Consider the following 19,655-nt stretch of genomic DNA (forward strand, 5'->3'; position numbering starts at 1 on the left):
TACACTGAGAAGAAATTAAAAAAACAAACAAACAAACAAACCAACAAAACCAAAGGCCACTCAGGTGCCTGGGAAGTGCTGAGGTCATCCCCCAGCTCCTTGGAAATGGGGTTATGGAAGGCTGCTCAGGCTGCAGCACTTAAAGGGAAGGCTGTCATTCCTCCCTTCAGGCTGCTTAGATTCTATCGCTTTTTTTGTGACTGGCCTGTTTTACAGGATAAACGTGAAAGGAAGTTAGAAACTGAAGAGTTAGGCGTGGGCCATTAAAACTGACGCTCCAAATCCATCTCTTAGACCTCCCAGCTAGCACAGGCACCCTGCTGGCCCCTCTGGAGATAACAGTGAAGAAAAATATTTACCAGATAAAGAAGACAACAGGGTTTTAGAAGGAACAATAAGGAGAATGTTAAAATCAACCAATTCAACTAAACTTAACTAAGCAGGATAAGGTTATGAACTCAAGATTGTGAAGGATATCCAACTCATAGATATACTTAAAATACACCGATAAAATTATCGATTATTGTGGTCATCTTCATAGTTATTATTGGTTAATCCTGACTATAAATTGCCCTTACCACATTTGATCACATAACTGAGTCTTTATGGTTCTATATGCCCTTTCTGAAGCAGTGAAAAAAATAAAATGCATAGAGCTGATAGCGTGATACCTCAGTAATCCTATGGAACTAACCTAATTGCCAACATCAAAGTCAAACTCGGTTGCTTAATTCTTAGAAGTAGGAAAAAAAAAAAAAAAAGACTTTGTTTTGTTAGCAATTAGAATGATATCAAATTATGGCCTTTAATATCCATGAAATCCATGTAGGATTTATTCTGTTTCCTGTTTTGCATTTAAGTAAAAGTAGCTGGATCACTGTGATATATTCAAATACTAGTATAGGAAAAATATCCCTGAAAGCATTTAAAATGTCAGTAGGGGGACCTGGCCGGCTCAGTCAGTGGAGCATGTGACTCTTGATCTTAGGGTTGTGAATTTGAGCCCCACGTTGGGTGTAGAGGTTACTTAAAAATAAAATCTTTAAAATAATGATTAAAAATAATTAAAAGTCAGTAACAAATAAGTTTTAAAAATCCAAAACATTTATATTAAGCCACAATGTTATTACTTAATTGAATGATTGACTCTTGAATAAATAGCTAATCTATGATATCTATCACCTGCGTACATAGATTTAATGATAAGAAATCACCACAATCCTGAGGTGCTTATGACTAAGTAAATGAGATGAGTATTTAAAAAAGAATAATTGTTTAAAAATTAACTTTAAAAAACCCTAAAAATAACATTTTTTATTAAAAGTACATGCATACATATACATGTATACACACAACATACTGAAAGAGAAATTTTATATTGTTACAGTAATCAACAAAAAAAACCATTAAATGTTCACTGTGTTTATTTTTCCAAAATTTTTCCACACTTGCATATGGAGGTACAACTGGGAATAGCGTCACATTTCTCAGGAAACTTATATTCTAATAAGGAAATCAACTCAGTTTACATTCTTTTCCCAAAAGCATTAACAATTAGGTTAGATTGTCTTGTTTCTTATTGCAATTTCAAGTGTAGCACAATCCAAATTAATTTTTAGTAATTAGCCAGAGATAATCAGACAGAAAAATTCTTTTTGATAAATGAAAGCTTGACTTTAGATAGCCTATGTTAGCACAAATTAAGAAATGGCTAATTGTTATTCTTCTCTGAGTACATTAAATAAAATTAAGACTTCACATTTAGTGTGCATGTGTATACTAAGTGTAAGCCGTTAATATGATATTACAGTATTTGTGTATAATATGCCAGTGAAATCATACATATCACATATCATATCATATAATCATAAGTTAAATGTATACTTTAAGGCAAAACATGGACAGACATACCTTTAAAAAAATCTGTGAGTTATAAAATAAGATTTTATTATTTTGGCTTTCATTCCAGGTGAAATTTACCCCAAGATGTATCACATTTGTTTCTTTCTGGTGACATACATGGCACCACTGTGTCTTATGGTGTTGGCCTACTTGCAAATATTTCGTAAACTCTGGTGTCGCCAGGTATGTATTTTCAAATAATTTCCTTGTGTTTTCTATTAGATGCACTTAAAAATAAAACTTAAGAGGAGTGCATGGGTGACTCAGTTGGTTGGGTGGCTGGCTCTTGAATTTGGCTCAGGTCATGATCTCAGGGTCCTGATGTCATCTGCTCCATGCTCAGTGGAGAGTCTACTTGAAGATTCTCTGCCTCTGCTCTCACAACACATACTCTCTCTAAAATAAACAAATACATCTTTAAAAAAATAAATAAAATTTAAGAGTAGACAGAACCAACATAACATGCTTACCAAATAATTGTGTATTCTTCTAAAATAATGAGGCCCAAGTCATGGAAATATGTCTAGGCATTTTTTAGGGTGATATTTTGGGAGTATATTTATGAACTGCCTTAATTACTTTAAATTGTAATGTTCTGTGATTAATTGACTTGATTTTTTGTCTAGGACTAATATTATAAATTTTACTTTGTATGAGAAATAACAAAAATTTCTTTAACACTTCCTGAGACTGTATGTAAAGAATGTTGTCTTTTATATCAGATTTATGTAGTACACTTTTATTATGTGTTGAGTCTTCAACTCCAAAGATCTGATTTTTTTTTTTTTTTAGCACAGTAGAGAATCAGGCAGAATTTTGACTTTTAGAAACAGTTTATCATGCTGATTTGGGAGTATTGTAGTTTATTAGATAACCTTGCTACATCAACAAGTATATTCATTCTCTGTTATTCATTTATCAAAGATTTATCGTATTTCTTTTGCATGTGTATCTGATAAAAAGCTAAAAGCTCCTGTCAAATTCATTGATGAATTCAGACTAGAGGAGGGAAAGAGTCAGATGCAGAGTGAAAATCATCTTAATAAATATAAGCTGGGGATCAGAGGAAGGTGTGGTAGAGGAGTACCTAATTGCAAGCAGGAAACATTTAAGCTGAACATTGATGATTCCAAGTAAATCATCAAGTTTAGACAAAGAATATAACTCATCCTCTTGTACTTACAAATTGTATCTTAAAATGCCACATATCTTGGAAATGTATCTCTTTCTTTCTCTAAACTTACTGCCAGTACTTAGAGCTTATCAGGCTCATGGAAAGCCATGCCCTTAATCTGTTTGTTCTGATATATTTTATCCAACTGATGGAATTTACTGGGACACCTCAATTCATTAAAAAGACTTCACTAACCTTTTATCTAGTCTTTGTTTGAGGAAGAGTCTTAATTTGGGTCTCCTTCAATGTTTCTTATTCAAAGCAATTTTCAAGATATCTTTTACTGGTTGAATACAGGCAATAGTTGCATTTTTCAACCTTGTATATCTTATAATTCCAAATTGTTTCTATTCCTTTATTTTTACAAAACAACAATTACTTTTATAACCTTAAAAATGTAGTCAGTACCAATACTTACTATCATTCTAACCCCCAGTCTTTTCAACTAAGGTAACAAATGTGTGCCACTGTAGAACACGAGTTGTATTTTCCCAATCCCGGTGATAATTTCTTCAGTGCTGTTCCCCTGGCCACGATATCACATATTTTAGGGTGTTTGTTACTATCGCACTTACTTCTTGGTAAGTTTTATTATACTAGTCAGTTTTTGGTAGGTTATTCTGCTCTTAAAAAACAACAAAAACAATGCATGTGGCTTGCAGCAACAGTGTGTCTCACTCATGTTCCATTGTCAGTAGTGAGGATGGGCTGTGACTGTGTTCTACTTACTATCTTATTTCAGAACTCAGGCTAAGGGAACAGTATTCTCTGGGACATGCCATTCTGTGACTGAGGGAAAAGGCAAGGAAGTGGGAAGAAATATACAACATCTCTTGGATCTTTGCTTTGAACTTCCATAATGTTAAGTCTCTTCATTCTTCTTTGACCAAAACAAGCCATGTGGTTTAGCCTGACCATGACCAAGGAAAGAATCCTTCCCTCACAGAAAGATGCTACAAGTCATAGGGCAATAGAAATCTTCTTACAAGCTGAGGAGTGAATAATCAGAAATGATATAGTTCAGAGAAGTCAGAAACAAGACTCAAGGTCCAGATTGCATGAGTTTCTATCCTGACTCTACAACTTAACAGATGCATGAGTTTTGTCAATTTCTTAAATTTCTCTGCCTTTCTTTCATTATTTTAAAGTAAGGTTGAGGTAGATATCTCATAGAATTATTACACTTATTTGATGAATTAATTCAAGTGCCTAGAGCAGAGAAAGTGCTCATTGATTAAAAATACCTTAACAATATATGCTGTTATTGGTTCTTTCAACTAATTCTGCCGATAGATGTAAAATAACAAGTATGTGTTGAATCCATGTATGTGACTACTTTCTTAAATAGATCTCTTTCATAGTACTTTTTAAAAATATTTTATTCATTTATTGAAAGAGAGGGAGAGAATGCAAACGGAGGAAGGAACAGAGGGAAAGGGAAAGCGAGAATCTTAAGCAGACTCCTTGCCAAACATGGGGCTTGACATGGGGCTCAGTCTCATAACCCTGAGATCATGACCTGAGCTTAAATCAAGAGTTGGACATTTAACTGACTGAGCCATTCAGGTGCCCCATTTTCAAAGTACTTTTCAGTAACATTATAATAACCTTTTGTATTTGTCTATCTGCTCTACTCTAAAACTGAAGACAGTACACTCTAGCCTTCATCTTGTATCCCTCCAATTTGTATCTGCTTAGAACATACCAGTTGCTCAATAAATACTTTATAAGAAAAAAGCAAGTAGAAGAATAAGAGAAAGTTCTGGGAACACTTTGATAGAAGAGAACATCGGGAAATCCTTTTCCCAGTTACTCAGAGAAGTATTCATAGAAAAATTGGAATTTGAAAAATTTCTTGAAAGAGAAAAAGCATTGAATGAGCATAGAGGAATGAAGATGTTTTAGATTGAGTTTGAGATTTTGACCAGGAATGTTCAGTGTTAAGACTATTCCCTACTTCCATATTTTTTACTAGTAAGTGTATACTACATATAATAGATGTTTTTATTTGTTTATTCATTTATGTACAGATTGACATAACTTTAAAACTCTTTGGAGGTACCTAAATCTGTCTTGTTCATCATTGAATCCCCAACACTTAACATGGTGTCTTGCACTAAGAAAGTATTCCAAAAAAATGTTGAGTAGATAACTGCTAAACTCCACCCAGTTATTTCTCCATTATTTAAGCTTATGGTTCTTCATGTCTCAAACTCTAAAGAAAGTTCAAAATTGTATTGCAGGTTTAGAAATAACCCATATTCTTTTGATGAATTGTTCTGGTTAGCATAAACCATATGATCCAAAAGATTTTCAGTAAAATGCTTGGGCTGTAAAACTAAAAACATTTACAAAACAGACTGGAATGGAAAATGACAAGTTCAGCTGAGCTCGCTTTAGCAGCCACTATAAAGTAAATTAACCCCAAATGGGTGATTATGTAGAATTCTGCCTGAGCAACTCTCAATTTCCAACTGTTAATGTCTATAAACAGAGTTCCAAAGCCTTATGTGTGCCATTGGCTAAATCAAGTGAGCCATCAAATGGAGGGCCTATCCTATTTGCTTAAAATTACAGATGCATGGAATCTGTTATATACTTTGGAATTGTAAGTGTAAGATTATTAGTGAGCAAAGTGTGTGACCTTGTCTGACTTTCTAAAGAACTTTCAGCTTTATTAAAAGACTTAACCAGTGCTTTGCTATAATTAATAAATTCATTTTTGACAATGTGACTCAAGGAATTTAGTCATTCTGGAAATTCTACAGACTCTTCTCTAAAAGTCTTCTTTTTTAGACCCACTTAATTTTAGTTTATGTGACTATAACAATGTTCTTTCCAGTTCTAGACCTCAAATAATTCAGCATTTAAATTTTAATCATCATGTGAACTCATGTTAACTCATTCCAAAAACATTTGGTAAGCACCTACTATTGTCTGTACTGTTGGAGGAACTGGGGATGAACCATAAACCATAACTGATATTTGAGTCTGAACTAAACTTCAACTTACTAGGGAGTATAAATTTGAAAACTTTTCCTGTCCCAATTTTTCTCACAGTCTTTTCTACTGTTCTTTATTCTTCAACATTCTTCTGAGAAAACTTAAAATAATTAATGGTAGGTGATGACAAGTCAGTCTAGTGTGAGGGAATAGACAGCAAACTGGAATTGCAGAGGCAGAAACAAAAGCTGGTAACTCAAGTTCACACAGAGAAATAAATAACACTAGTAAAAGTAACTACACAGGTAAATACGAAAGAGAGTATAAATGTATTTTTCTTTGTAATACTTTTGTTCTCCCATTTGACTTAAGAGATAACAGCATAAAGCAAGAATTATAAAACTGTAAAGATTCAGCTTATAATGTAAAGATGTGATATAAAGGAAGGAGATGAGAATGAAGCTAATTTGAAGCAAAATTTTTATATGCTATTAAAATTAAATTACCATTAATCCAAATATTATTTAGGCTGCTAATTGTAACTCTCAGGGCAACCATCAAGAAAATACTTAAGAAACTATAATGGAAGAAAAAAAAAAAGAATATGAAAATGGTATACTAGAAAATACTTATTTGGGGCACCAGGGTGGCTCAGTGGGTTAAGCCTCTGCTTTCAGCTCAGGTCATGATCCCAGGGACCTGGGATCCAGTTGCATCAGGCTCTCTGCTCTGCGGGGAGCCTGCTTCCCCCTCTCTCTGCCTGCCTCTCTGCCTACTTGTGATCTCTCTCTCTGTCAAATAAATAAATAAAATCTCTTTTAAAAATATTTATTTAACACAAAATAAAGCAGCAATGGGGGAATAGAGGAACAAAATAGACATAATATATAAAAACAAAGTAAAGTGACATATGTAAATTATTCCTTTTTAATAATCAAATTAATGATTAAATAATCCAATTCAATAATTAAATGTAAGTGAATTAAGCACTCCAGAGATTGGCAGAATAGATCAAAGAAACATAAAATGATCTAATTCCATGCTATCTACAAAAGACATATCTCATATTCAAAGACACAAGTAGATTAAATGTAAAATAGTAGGGGAAAATGTTCACTATGCAAACACTAACAAAAGAAAGCTGAGGTAGCTGTAGTAATATTAAAAGAAAGTTAACCAAAACTGTGAGTGTCAGGATGTCTGGCTAGCTCAGTCTGTGGAGCACACAACTCTTGATCTCTGGGTTGTGAGTTTGAGCCCCATGTTGGGTGTAGAGATTACTTAAAAATAAAATTTTGGCAGGGTGTCTGGCTGGCTCAGACGATTAAGAGACTAACTTTTGGTTTCTTTGTTTGTTTGTTTTTAAAGATTTTATTTATTTATTTATTTGACAGACAGAGGTCACAAGTAGGCAGAGAGGCAGGCAGAGAGAGAGGAGGAAGCAGGCTCCCCACAGAGCAGAGAGCCCGATGCGGGGCTCGATCCCAGGACCCCAGGATCATGAACTGAGCTGAAGGCAGTGGCTTTAACTCACTAAGCCATCCAGACGGCCCTAACTCTTGGTTTTGGCGCAGTTTGTGATCTCAGGCTTGTGAGATTGAGCCCCATATCAGGCTCTAAGCTCAGTGGGGAGTCTGCTTCTCTCTCTCTCTCTCTCTCTCGCCGCTCCTACATTCTTGCACACACTGCCTCTAAAATTAATAAATAATTTTTTAAAAAAAATCAGTAGATAAAAGTCAGTGAAACTGAAAGTTGGTTCTTTGAAAAGATAAGAGATAATTACAAGAAAAAAGAGAAAAGATTCAGATCACTAAAATCAGAAGTAAAAGAGGGACATCACCACAGATGTTACAGAAATAGAAAGAGTAAGGGAATACTATGAATAACTATATGCCAACAAAGTAGATAGCATAGAGCAAATGGACAAATGCGTAGAAAGTCACAAACTACTAAAACTGTCTAAAGGAGAATTAGAAAATTTGAATAGACCTATTATAAGTGAAGAGGTTAAATTAGTAATAAAGAAATTTCCCAAAGAAAAAGCACAAGTGGCTTCTCTGTTGAATTTTACCAAATATTTAAAGGATAATTGACACCAAAACTTCACAAACTCTTTGAAAAAACAGAATAGGAGAGAATACTCCTTACCTCATTCCATAAGTAATAGTAGTATGCTACTATTAAACCTACACAAAGATATCATGAGAAAACTATAAACTAATATACTTATGAATATAGGGTATTATACTCAACAAAATGCTAGCAAACGAAACCCAATATGTAAAAAAAAGGTTATACATAATGGCCAAGTGTGATTTAGCTCACCAATGCAATGTGGGTTTAACATATGAAAACCAAGAAGAGTCATACAATATTAAAAGATAAAAGACAAAACCCAAGTGACATGATCATCTCAATAAATGCAGCTAAAGCGTTTGACAAAATACAACACCCTTTCAAGATAAAAACACTTAACCAAATAAGAATTAAAGAGACCTCTTCAATTTGATAATAAAATCTACAAAACCCCACAGCTAACATCATATTTAATAGTGAAAGACTGAATATTCCCCTGCTAGGATCAGGAACAAGATAGGGATGTTTGATCTTACCAGTACTGTTTAAAATTGAAGAGAACTAGCTACTATCCAGGTCAGTTATTCAAGAAATAATATTAAGAATAATAACAAAATGCATCAAGATTGACAAATAAAAAGTAAACTAACTCTATTTGTAGATTACATGATACTGTATATAAAAAATCCTAAAGAATCCACATGCAAAAAAATTAAAAACAAGTTTAGCCAGTTTTGAAAATAGTAGATCAATAGATAAAAATTAACTTCATTTCTATAAACTGTCAAAGAACAATTCAGAGATGGAATTAACAAAACAGTTCCATTTCAAACATCTCTAAAAAGAGTAAAACATTTAGCAATAAGTCTAATAGAAGAAATATATAACATATACAATCACATAACATCATTTAAAAATTAAAGAAGGACTACATAAATGAAATGATATTTCATGTTCATGGATTGGAAGACCTAATATTGTCAAGATAGAAAAATTCCTCAAATTGATGTATGGATTCATCACAATCCCTATCAAACACCCAGCTTTCTTGTTTGTTTGTCTGTTTTTGAACAAATTGGCAAATAGTACTAAAATCAATATGCATATGCAAAGAATCAGGAATGGCCAAAATGATCTTCAGAAAGATGAACAAAGTTGGGAAACTCACTTATCAATGTCAAAATTTATTACAAAACTAGAGTAATCAAGATAGTATAGTATTTGCAAACAGATAGTCATATAGATTAATGAAGTAGAATTCAAAGTCTTGAAATAAACCCTTACATTTATGGTTAATTGATTTTTGACAAAACTGTCATCCCAATTCAATGGGAAAAATCATGGTCTTGTCATCAAATGGGGCTGGGACATCTCTATATACTCAAAAGAATGGAATTGGACATCATACACCATATATAAAATTTAACTCAGAATTGGTTGTAGACTTAAATGTAAGAATTAATACTCAACTTACAGTGACATTATATCCCAATTGACCCATCATAAATTGAAAATAATGTAAGTCAAAAATGCATTTAATACACCTAACCTGTATAGAACATCATAGCTTAGCCTAAACTACTTTAATGTGTTCAGAAAATTTAAATTAGCCTACATTTGGGCAAAATCATCTAACACAAAACCTATCTTATAATAAAGTATTGAACATATTACATGATTTATTAAGTACTATACTGAAGGTAAAAAACAGAATGGTTGTAAATGTATCAATTGTTTACCTTCATGAGTTCCTGTCTGATGGGCAGCTGCAACTCACTGCCAGTGCCCAGAATCATCAGAGAGTGTCATACCACAATAACTAGCCTAGGAAGAGATCAAAATTCAAAATTCAAAGTGCAATTTCTGAATGTATATTACTTTTGTACCATCATAAATTTAAAAAATCATAGATCAGACCATAGTAAGCCAGAGGCCATCTGTGGTATGAAACTCTTAGAAGAAAACATATTCATTATATGCCTGTGGTCAGACATCATTATGATTTGGTTTAGGATAATGGTTCAAATGACACCAAAAACACAAGCAAAAAAAAAAAAAATTAAAAGTAGATAAATTGGATGCTATTGAAATAAAAACATTTGTACTTCAAAGGTTACCATGAGGAAAGTGAAAAGGCAACTCACAGAATGAAAGAAAATATTTGCAAATCACATATATGATAAAAGACATATCTAAAATATATAAAGATTCTTCTGATTCAACAACAAAAAGAAATAACCCATTAAAAGTAAGCATAGATTTGAATAAACTTTTCTCCAAAGAAGATGAACAAGTGGTCAATATACACATGACAAGAAATAATTATTAGGAAAATGGAAATTAAACATACAGTGAGATATCTTTTCACATACAACAGGATGGCCGAAATAATTTTTTTAAAAAAGATAATTACTTATCTTGGTGAGAATGTGGAGAAATTAGTACTCTCATTATATGGTTGGTGAGAATGTGGAGAATTGTAGAGAGAGAATGTGGAGAGAATATGGAGAAATTAGTACTCTCATTATATGGCTCGAAAGTGGAAAAAATGAAAGTAGAAAATGGAAAAAATGAAAGTAGAAAATGATGCTGCTACTTTGGAAAATGGTTTGGCCATTCCTCATAATCTTTAAGGATTACCCTATGACCTACCAGTTTAATCATTAGGTACATACCCAAGAGAACTGAAAATGTGTCCACGTAAAAACTTACACATTATTGTTCACAGCAACATTATACATAGTAGCCAAAAAGTGGGAATAAACCAAATGTCCACTAATGGATGAATGAATGTAGTATATGCACACAGTGGAATATTATTTAGCTATGAAAAGTAATGAACTATTGATACATATTACAACATGGATGAATCTTGAAATTATTCTTAAGTGAAAGTAGACACAAAAGGCCAGGTATTTTATGATTCTGTTCACATGAAATGTAGAGAATAGGCTAGAAACAGAAAGATTTATAGTTACAGAGGGTAGTAGGATAGAGTGATGGGAAGTGACTGATTATAGACTTGGAGTTTAATTTCCAGGTGATGAAAATATTCTGGAATTAGGCAGTGATAGTGTGATAACTGTGATTAACTTTGCTAATACACTAAAACCTACCTAACTGTATCCCTTAAAAGGTGAATTAATGGCATATAAGTATGTTTCAATAAATCTGTTTTTTTTTTAAAGAGAACAAAAAATGATCGGTATTTTAAAATAAGAAAAACATTAAAGATGGAGGCGATTCTTTTACAAAATTCTCCTGCTCAAACTCAGGGGAAGGAAAAAAAGGGTAAACACAATCCGACCTGTTGATGCAATGAGAATATATAAGGGGAACTGTCCAAAGGTTGGTTATAATTAAAGATTTTAAGGTCCATAGAAATACAGAAGCATGAGAGGATCTAATCAGTAAAAACCATCTGTTGGATCCCAGGAAGGAAAGGGGGAAACCAGTTTCTACAAAGAAGAGCTGATTGTGTGATGGAGTAATGTTGAGAGACAGCACATTCTGGGGATGGACAAAGGACAAGAGCCTTGAGTTTGGGGATTGGGTGAGCGGATCATGGATGGCAGTTGTAGTCCGTTGTAGTCCATAAGGGTTGTCTATAGAACCTGAAAGTAGAGCTTTCTATTTTGAGAATGAAGTCAAAAGATGGGACAGATAAAACAGTCGTGATCCTCATCTTGTGGACTGAGCAGGCTCATCTAAATTCTAAAAGGGCTTGCCAGGGTTAAAAAAAAAAAGTCAAGAGGTCATAGAGTTAAACAGAAAAAAAAAAAAAAGTCACTGGGTCTTGGAGCTCCATCATTCTCAAATGGTAGTATAAGGAATTAGAAAAAAGTCCCATTTTTCCTGCCAGACAGAGAAAGGTAGAGATTATCGGTTCATATGAGATAGCACCTTCCAAGTATCAGTTGTACTCTATTATGGTAAAATAGGTAATGAGCTAAAGAACAGAAGAAAGATAAAGAAGATCTGTCCTCCTGGGGTAGGAACTTTTAAGTCCTAAGAAAAAACATCTTCCTAACTCTTCCAGTTACTAACTTAACTCTTGGCTCTTCCTCCTCCTTCTAGCTAAAATTCATGGTATTTCCCTTTGTTGGCTCCTTTTCTCACCACCTACCACCCTCACTGATTTCTCAGCCCACTTCATTCTTACTCAAATCCTATCACTACACTGAAACAGTTCCTACTTAAACTCATCAATGATTTCCAAAAAATGTTTCCCTAAGGATTTCTTGCCTAGTCATTTGCTAGCATTGAATAATGTCGTTCAGGTTTCACTGTTTACATACTATTTTCCCATAGCCCTTGTATCTGTCTTTCTTCTTCTCTTTGCTTTGACTATTTATAATCCCTTCCTTGGCTGTTAAGTGACTTTTTACTGGTTCCTTCATAACTGCACAGAATTTTTTTAGGTGATGTATTTTCCAAGCATTTTTTTTAATGAGTTGATTTCCAGAATTGTATTTATCAGACTGATCCTCTCCTTTTTTTCCAAGATACACAGAATTCCATACATGTACATAAATATTATGTATATGACTTTACTGTAAATCTCAAAATGTGATGATATGAGTTTATTAAAGGATATGTTAAAGGTTATGAATCGACAGCCAGATAAAGAGATACACAGGTCAAGGAGATTCCATGGCCTCTCCAGGTATGCCATTCACTATACATCTCCATATGTTCACCAACTTAGAGACTCTCTGAAACCCATGTCCTTGTGGATTTTTATAGAGGCTTCATTATATCATGATTGACGAAGTCTTTGGCTGTTAGCTGATTCAACTCCAGCTCCTTTCTTCTTCCCAGAGGTCAGGGGTGGGACTGAAAGTTACCATCCTTTAATGGTTAGTCCTCCTGGCAACTAGTTCCTGATCTTAAGTTACTTTCATTAACAAGACACCCATTTCACCTTTTATGTTTTTGAAGCATGTTTAGGAACTATAGATGAAGACCAGATATATCTGGGAAATATATTTTGGTCATCTGAACCATGAAACATATGTCGTAAATCATTTTATCACAGAAATATACGGGATTGTCTCTTGATTTGGGGTCCTGCATATTTCTAAATTCAGGGATAAGTTCTAGTAGAGTTTTGGAAATTCCTTAGGATTTACTTTGTAAGCAATAATGTCTCCCCAATAAAATCATTCTATGTACCTTTTATCTATTTTTCTGTTCTTCTTGTACTGGCTAATGTTGAGTAGAAACTCATATTTTAATGTTGAGAAAAGACTTTGTTGTTTTGTTCTCAGTCTTAAAAGAAAGTGTTCATCTTTTCCCATTAGGTAGGATGATAGTTGAAGGCTTTTTTATAGATGCCCTTTACCAGGTGGGTAAAGTTTCCTCATGTTACTAATTTACTAGTTTACTGAAATTTTTATCATGGAAAGGTGTTGAATTTTTGAAATGCTTCTCCTTTATTTATTGAGATGGTCATATTTTTGTCTCTTATTCTGCTAATATGATAAATTACATTGATTAATTTTTGAATGTTAAATCAACACTGCATTGCTGGAATAAATCAAATTGATTTATTGAGTGAATTTTATTACCCTTTTTGCATATTGCTAATTGATTTGATAATATATTTTAAGGAATTTTTCATCTCTGTGTTTTCTTTTGTTGTCATGTCTTTGATTATTAGGATATCTGTAGTATTACAAAATTATTCAGAAAGTATTATTGTTTCTTTGAATTTCAGAAAGAGTCTGCATAAGATCGATATTATTTACTTTGTACTATTTGACGGAATTCATTAATGAACCTATCTGGACCTGGAGTTTTTGTGTAACAAGGTTTGGAATCATAGTGCCAATTTTGGTAATCTTTAGTGTCAGTTTTGGTAATCTTTGTTTTTCAAGGTATTTATCCATCTCATTTAAGTTTGCAAATTTATTCATTATTCACAATAACCTCTATTCTTCTTTTAATGTATGCAGCATGTTTCCCTTTTCTTATAAGTCAATCCTAGTCACAAACACAGCTTAAGAAAGGGCAGGTTTCAAGGTCCATCGTTTATAAGATATTTCCAATTCATGATTGTGGCAAGACCTCTTCCAAGATGTATTTTCGTATCCAAGATTGTTTTAAAGTTTATTTACAATAGTGGAATAAAAGTGAAGTGTGTCTGTGTGTGTGTGTGTGCATGTGCACATGTGTGCACACACAAGCTTTACACAGTTGGATTGTTGAGCCCTTCCTGAGATGACAGGGGAAGACCTTTCTAGATGGACAGCTTCCCAGGCTGGATTTCTCAATGCCCTTTAGTATGATTATTATTTCGTGTAACTAGGCACATATTTAAAGATTTACGGTCTTCCATAACACATTGTGTGGAAGTTTATAAATGGAAACCTTACATCAGAAGGGGAAAAGATGAGCTCTGCAGTCAGAGCTAATTCTGCCTCGTTAGATGTCGACATGGATATTTTAACTTTCTTAATGTCGGCTTGATCACGTATAAATAGGGTTTATAATAACCTACCGTTAGGAATGCATTAATAATTACTCAAGATTATGCAGAGTTCCTGGTGCTCAGTTACTATCAGCGATTTCTGTTATCATTAGGTTGACCTTCTCTAGACATATACAACTTATCAATGGGGATATTTGTGGGTTTCCTCAAGATGAATTCAGATTAAACATCTTCCATCCTTATTTAGATCATCATCTAAAAGAGGATGTTATCACTAGTTTTATTTGTTTGTGTTTAATTCTCATTGCATGCTCCCTGTGGCAGTTTCTCTTTATGGGACTTTGTTTCTGAGGGTTGAGGAAGTAATTAGATGCAGGATATTGTTTCGTTCCTTCAGGGGAGCACTGAATAAGAGAATTTCTAAAGTTTAAATGATCTCTCAGAGATCATTTAGAAAACAGTTCAAGATCATTTAGCAGACATTTATAGGGTTACTCATGCTACAGTTTTTCTGGAACTTTCTAGCATCCATTGCAGTTTCTCCTCAATTATTTTAAAAATGACTATTTAAAAAGAGACTCACAGAGGAGAAAGCATTCTCAGTGCCCCCTCAGCCCCCAACCAGTAACACAAAGAAGAAAAATGGTAGAGGACCACCACTATGTGAAAAATTCAGTCTACATAAAAGAACACAAAGAGCCAGAAGAGAGATAATTTGTCATATGTTATTCTACATAAGGGCAGGTTTTCATTAACTTCATTTGTTTCTTTTTGAGAGAGAATAGTTATGGTAAAAAGAGGCTCCATATTAATATGTGTAGAAATCAAAGTAAAATTCTGCTTGCAAAGATTATCTAACACACCTGGATCTTGTGATGTATAAAGCAACAGAGTCCATCCAACGTGTGTTCTGAGAGAGCACAGGAACACATGGGTCTCTCCTGGCTAGCAGCACGGAGATAAAAGCAACAACTGAATAGTCTCAACAAAGAGGACCATGGAGTCTTTCTTAGTTAGAACCAACACAGGGCTATGGTGTGCTTGTTGGCACATTTTCCTCTTAAAAAATTACGCATGCTGAATTTTATTGTTTTGCTCACTAAACTCTATCAATCTTCATGAGCTTATAATTAAGAAAATATTACACTTGGAAGGACTCCCTGTTATTATCAAATAACTTTGAAAAGAAATGGAGAAGTACAAGTTGTTTAACTGTTGTTACAAATTCCAGCCATATGAAATGTTAATGTAAGACCACAAGGGATTCTCACTGTGTTTGTATGCATTTTATTTTTTTTAAATTTATTTTAAAGATTTTATTTATTTGAGAGAAAGAGAAAGAGTGAGTGTGAGCTCCAGTGGGGGGAGGGGTTTAGGGGAGAAGGAGAAGCAGACTCCCCACTGAGTAAGCCTAAGGGGATGGGGGTTGAGGGGTGGGGCTGGATCCCAGGACTCAGATCAGGACCGGAGCTGAAGGCAGAGGCTTAACTGATGGAGCCACACTGGGCACCCCTGTTCATATGCATTTTAAAAGGCCAGACTGGAACACAAAATGGGTTTCAAGCAATTTCATAACAATAAATAGCAAGAATCAGAGAATATTTTATTTATTTTTTTATTTGCTTCACTCAAGGTTTCCACTGACCAAACCTGGGAAACAAAATCTAATAAAAAGCGCTAGGTAGCTAAGTCCTATCTGTCCCTCTGGCAGCAGATGGCAGTATTGATGCATGAAAAAAATCTTTTCAGGTTACTTTTGCAATTACCTGTTAACGTTTCCCCTCTCTAAAGTAAGGTATCTGAGCTGAACCAGAATTCCTAATCAGATTATATGGTGGTTGTCCTGTTACAGCTCTTCTTTGCCAGCTTTTATTTCTCTCTCCTTTTAAGTAAGAGCTGACTTTTGTTGTTAGTTTGCTTGTTTTGTTTTGTTGTTAGGAGCAGTTTTAAGTTCACAGCAAAATGGAGCGGAAGATACAGAGGTTTCCCAAATGTCTCCTACCTCCACTTATGAAGTGCTGCCCCATTATCCATATCCCTCACCAAAGTCATACATTTGTTACAAATGATGAACCTACATGGACACAGAATCATCCAAAGTCTATAGTTTACCTAAGGGTTCACTCTTAATGTACATTCTATGGATTTAGACAATGTTTCCAAATGCATCATATAATGTATGATGACATGTATCCATCATTATGGCATCATACAGAGTATTTTCACTGCCCCAAGAATCCTCTGTGCTTTGCCCATTAGCCTCCCAACACACACCCCCACTACCTCCAGGCAATCATTGACCTTTCTACTATCTCTCTTATTTTACTTTTTCTAAGATGTCATATTGTTGTAGCCTTTATGGTATGTAGTCTTCTCAGTCTGGCTTCTTTTACTTAATAATATGCATTTAAGTTAACTATTTTTCATGGCTTCATATCTCATTTCTCTCTTTGACACTGAATAATATTCCACTGTCTGGATGTATAACTTCTCTTTCATAAAGAGATATCTTTTCCATTTGTAGCTCTCTATAGACCTTGACAAAAATGGGATTTCAACTTCTTTCCCCCCCAAACTCCTTTTCAGTACTCAACTGTATTACTCTAGAACATACTCCACTCAGCAGACATTCTTGGGGAAACAGGCTCTCAAGCCTCCCCAGACCACAGGCGTTCGGAACACTCTCCTTCCTGTATCTTCTAGTTGCTTCTCCAAAGTGGAACGTCCCTGAGTCAGGTGGCAATAAAGAGTCTCTGCTCCCTTTAGATCCCTGGAACATCATCTGTAGTTCAGAGAAAGTGGAAGCCCCTGCAGCCTGCTTCACAGCCTCGAGGGCCAGGACAGCAGACCAAGTCCAGGATTAGCGCTGTGGCCGCTGAAATAAAGCAGATCCGAGCCAGACGGAAAACAGCCCGGATGCTAATGGTTGTGCTTTTGGTGTTTGCAATTTGCTATCTACCAATTAGCATCCTCAACGTGCTCAAGAGGTAAAGTTCATCTATTATTTGAAAATAAAGTGGCTGTCATTTCTTGGTTCTTAGTGAAGAAGTTTTTATGTTTTGTTTTGTTTTTTCATTTTTTATTCTTTTTTTTCTTTTTCCTTCTTAAGCCAGAGAAAAATCTTAGCCCTTTGCCTAGATAGTGTCAGGCCAGATAACTCATTGTGTTGTTGTTCCTAACAGGTAACTGGGACAGCCTTTTAGAGTGCGCAGACCCTACATGCTCTTGTCCGTGGAAGTTCTCGGTTGAATGGCAGACACAGAACAGATGTTCCCCTGACCTCTTCAAGCTAATTGCTGAGCCTTAGATGGAGGAAAAAGTTCTAATGCAAAAATAAATAAATAAATAAATAAACAAACAAAAACAAACAAACAAAAACCCAGAAGCCAAAAGCAAAACAAAACAAAAGAAAAAAAACCTCATTTAGAGCTTGGAGTTCTGTTTTGATCAGAACAAATGGGGTTTTCCAAAACTTTGTTCTCATACATAGGGAATTATGACACAACTCTATCTAAAAGATAAAAAAAGATAGAGATCTTTTTTTTAGCATTCTAGTTACACTAATTAGTATATTAATTATACTAACTATATTTAAAAGGGTATTTTTTCAGAAGGAAAATAAATGTATAGAAGAAGTGGGGGGAAAAGGGCATTTGTGAGTGCACACACATGCACACACACACAAATGGAATCAGGGCTCATACTGCGTTTTGAATCTTTAAATAGAAAGAACAAAGCCATTTCCTCAAGTCACTGAATCAAGAGCTCAGGATGACTATTAATAAAAATTAGCATGCAACTTTTCAGTGAGAGAAAATGTGTTATTTGTTAGGCTGCAGATACACTATTAAGTTAAAACAATGGACCGACAGAACAGCCAATACAGAGGCTGTGGTGCACATGAACTTCACAGCCAGCCAACTTTATTGGGAATTATCATAACTGTTGCAAACAGACTGGCCCCAAGGTAATAGTAATTTTGTTTATAATAGGCTTCGAACTTCAACTAGGATTGCTCCTCTCACTTTTCCCTGATTCAGAGTCAATATCATATTCCTCACAGCTGGAGACTCTGGAGAGCAGCAGCTTTGGCTGGAGTCACACACTAAAGGTGGTATATCCAGCTGCAAAGATTTCTCATTCTTCTTGGCCCTTGTTTCTGATTGCTTAGTAACTCTTCCAATGGAAAATGAACTTTTGTTTAGTAATATTATTTAGTACAGATGCAGTCTTAAAGGCATGAGATTTTCAGCAGCATGGGGCTTTGAGATAGGTACTGGCTCACAAGAAACTATAAGCTACTTTGCCCTCCATAGCTCTTCATAATTTCAGTCTTATTTTTCTTGATTACAGAAATCCCATACGAATTTATTCTGGTCTTGGGCTAGATGCTGTTTTCTATTCTTTTTTATTATTATTTTTATTATTTTTTATTTTTTTATTTATTTGAGAGAGAGAGAGAGCATGAGAGGGGAGAAGGTCAGAGGGAGAAGCAGACTCTCCATGGAGCTGGGAGCCTGAAGCAGGGCTGGATCCCCGGACTCCAGGATCATGACCTGAACCAAAGCCGGTCGCTTAACCAACTGAGCCATCCAGGCACCCCCTGTTTTCTATTCTTAAAAACCTTTAAACATGCTATGATACTGAATGATTTTCTCCTTTTCTTTTTTTTAACTTTTTGTACTTTTATGGTACTCAGTCTAAATTCAACAAAAGTCAGTTTTACTGCTCTCTGGACTGCTCATTGCGATTCCCTGCATCTCGCCACTTGGACGGGTCCTTTAGCTAGTTCCAAATATCTACTTGTCCGTAATAGTTCTCTTCTTTTTAAGTTAAAGACCTCCCTTTCCAATGAAAATAAATGGCTAGGAAGAAAGTCTGCATTAAAATATTTTCAATTTTTTGAACATTCTGCTCTCTTCCACAAGACTTGAGAAAAATTTGAGAAAAACACTCCTTTTCTTCAAATGCTTACCTCTGTGTTTGCCCTTGTAGGTTATGCTTGTATTTCCTTTCTCTTACCAAGACATTCCTAAACTCTTCCTTAAAACAATTTTTTGCCTGACTAGTTAAAACCAGCTTCTTTGAAGCAATTCTGGTTTGTCTAGGATTTCAAGGATATATTAT

General features: G+C 34.7%; 1 protein-coding gene across 1 annotated transcript in view; it reads left to right on the forward strand.

Moving 5' to 3' along the window:
* Window positions 1–19,655, forward strand: part of HCRTR2 (hypocretin receptor 2) — a gene marked incomplete at both ends in the record, with an annotated part of 109,038 nt that overhangs the window by 83,621 nt on the left and 5,762 nt on the right. Inside the window, 2 exons of the mRNA XM_080807046.1 lie at window positions 1,970–2,085; window positions 17,295–17,515. Of these exons, the coding sequence (XP_080663172.1) occupies window positions 1,970–2,085; window positions 17,295–17,515 (337 nt within the window). The remainder of the gene's footprint in view (window positions 1–1,969; window positions 2,086–17,294; window positions 17,516–19,655) is intronic.

The sequence above is a fragment of the Martes martes genome, assembly GCF_963455335.1.
Source record: "Martes martes genome assembly, chromosome: 6".
NCBI classification, from domain to species: domain Eukaryota; kingdom Metazoa; phylum Chordata; class Mammalia; order Carnivora; family Mustelidae; genus Martes; species Martes martes.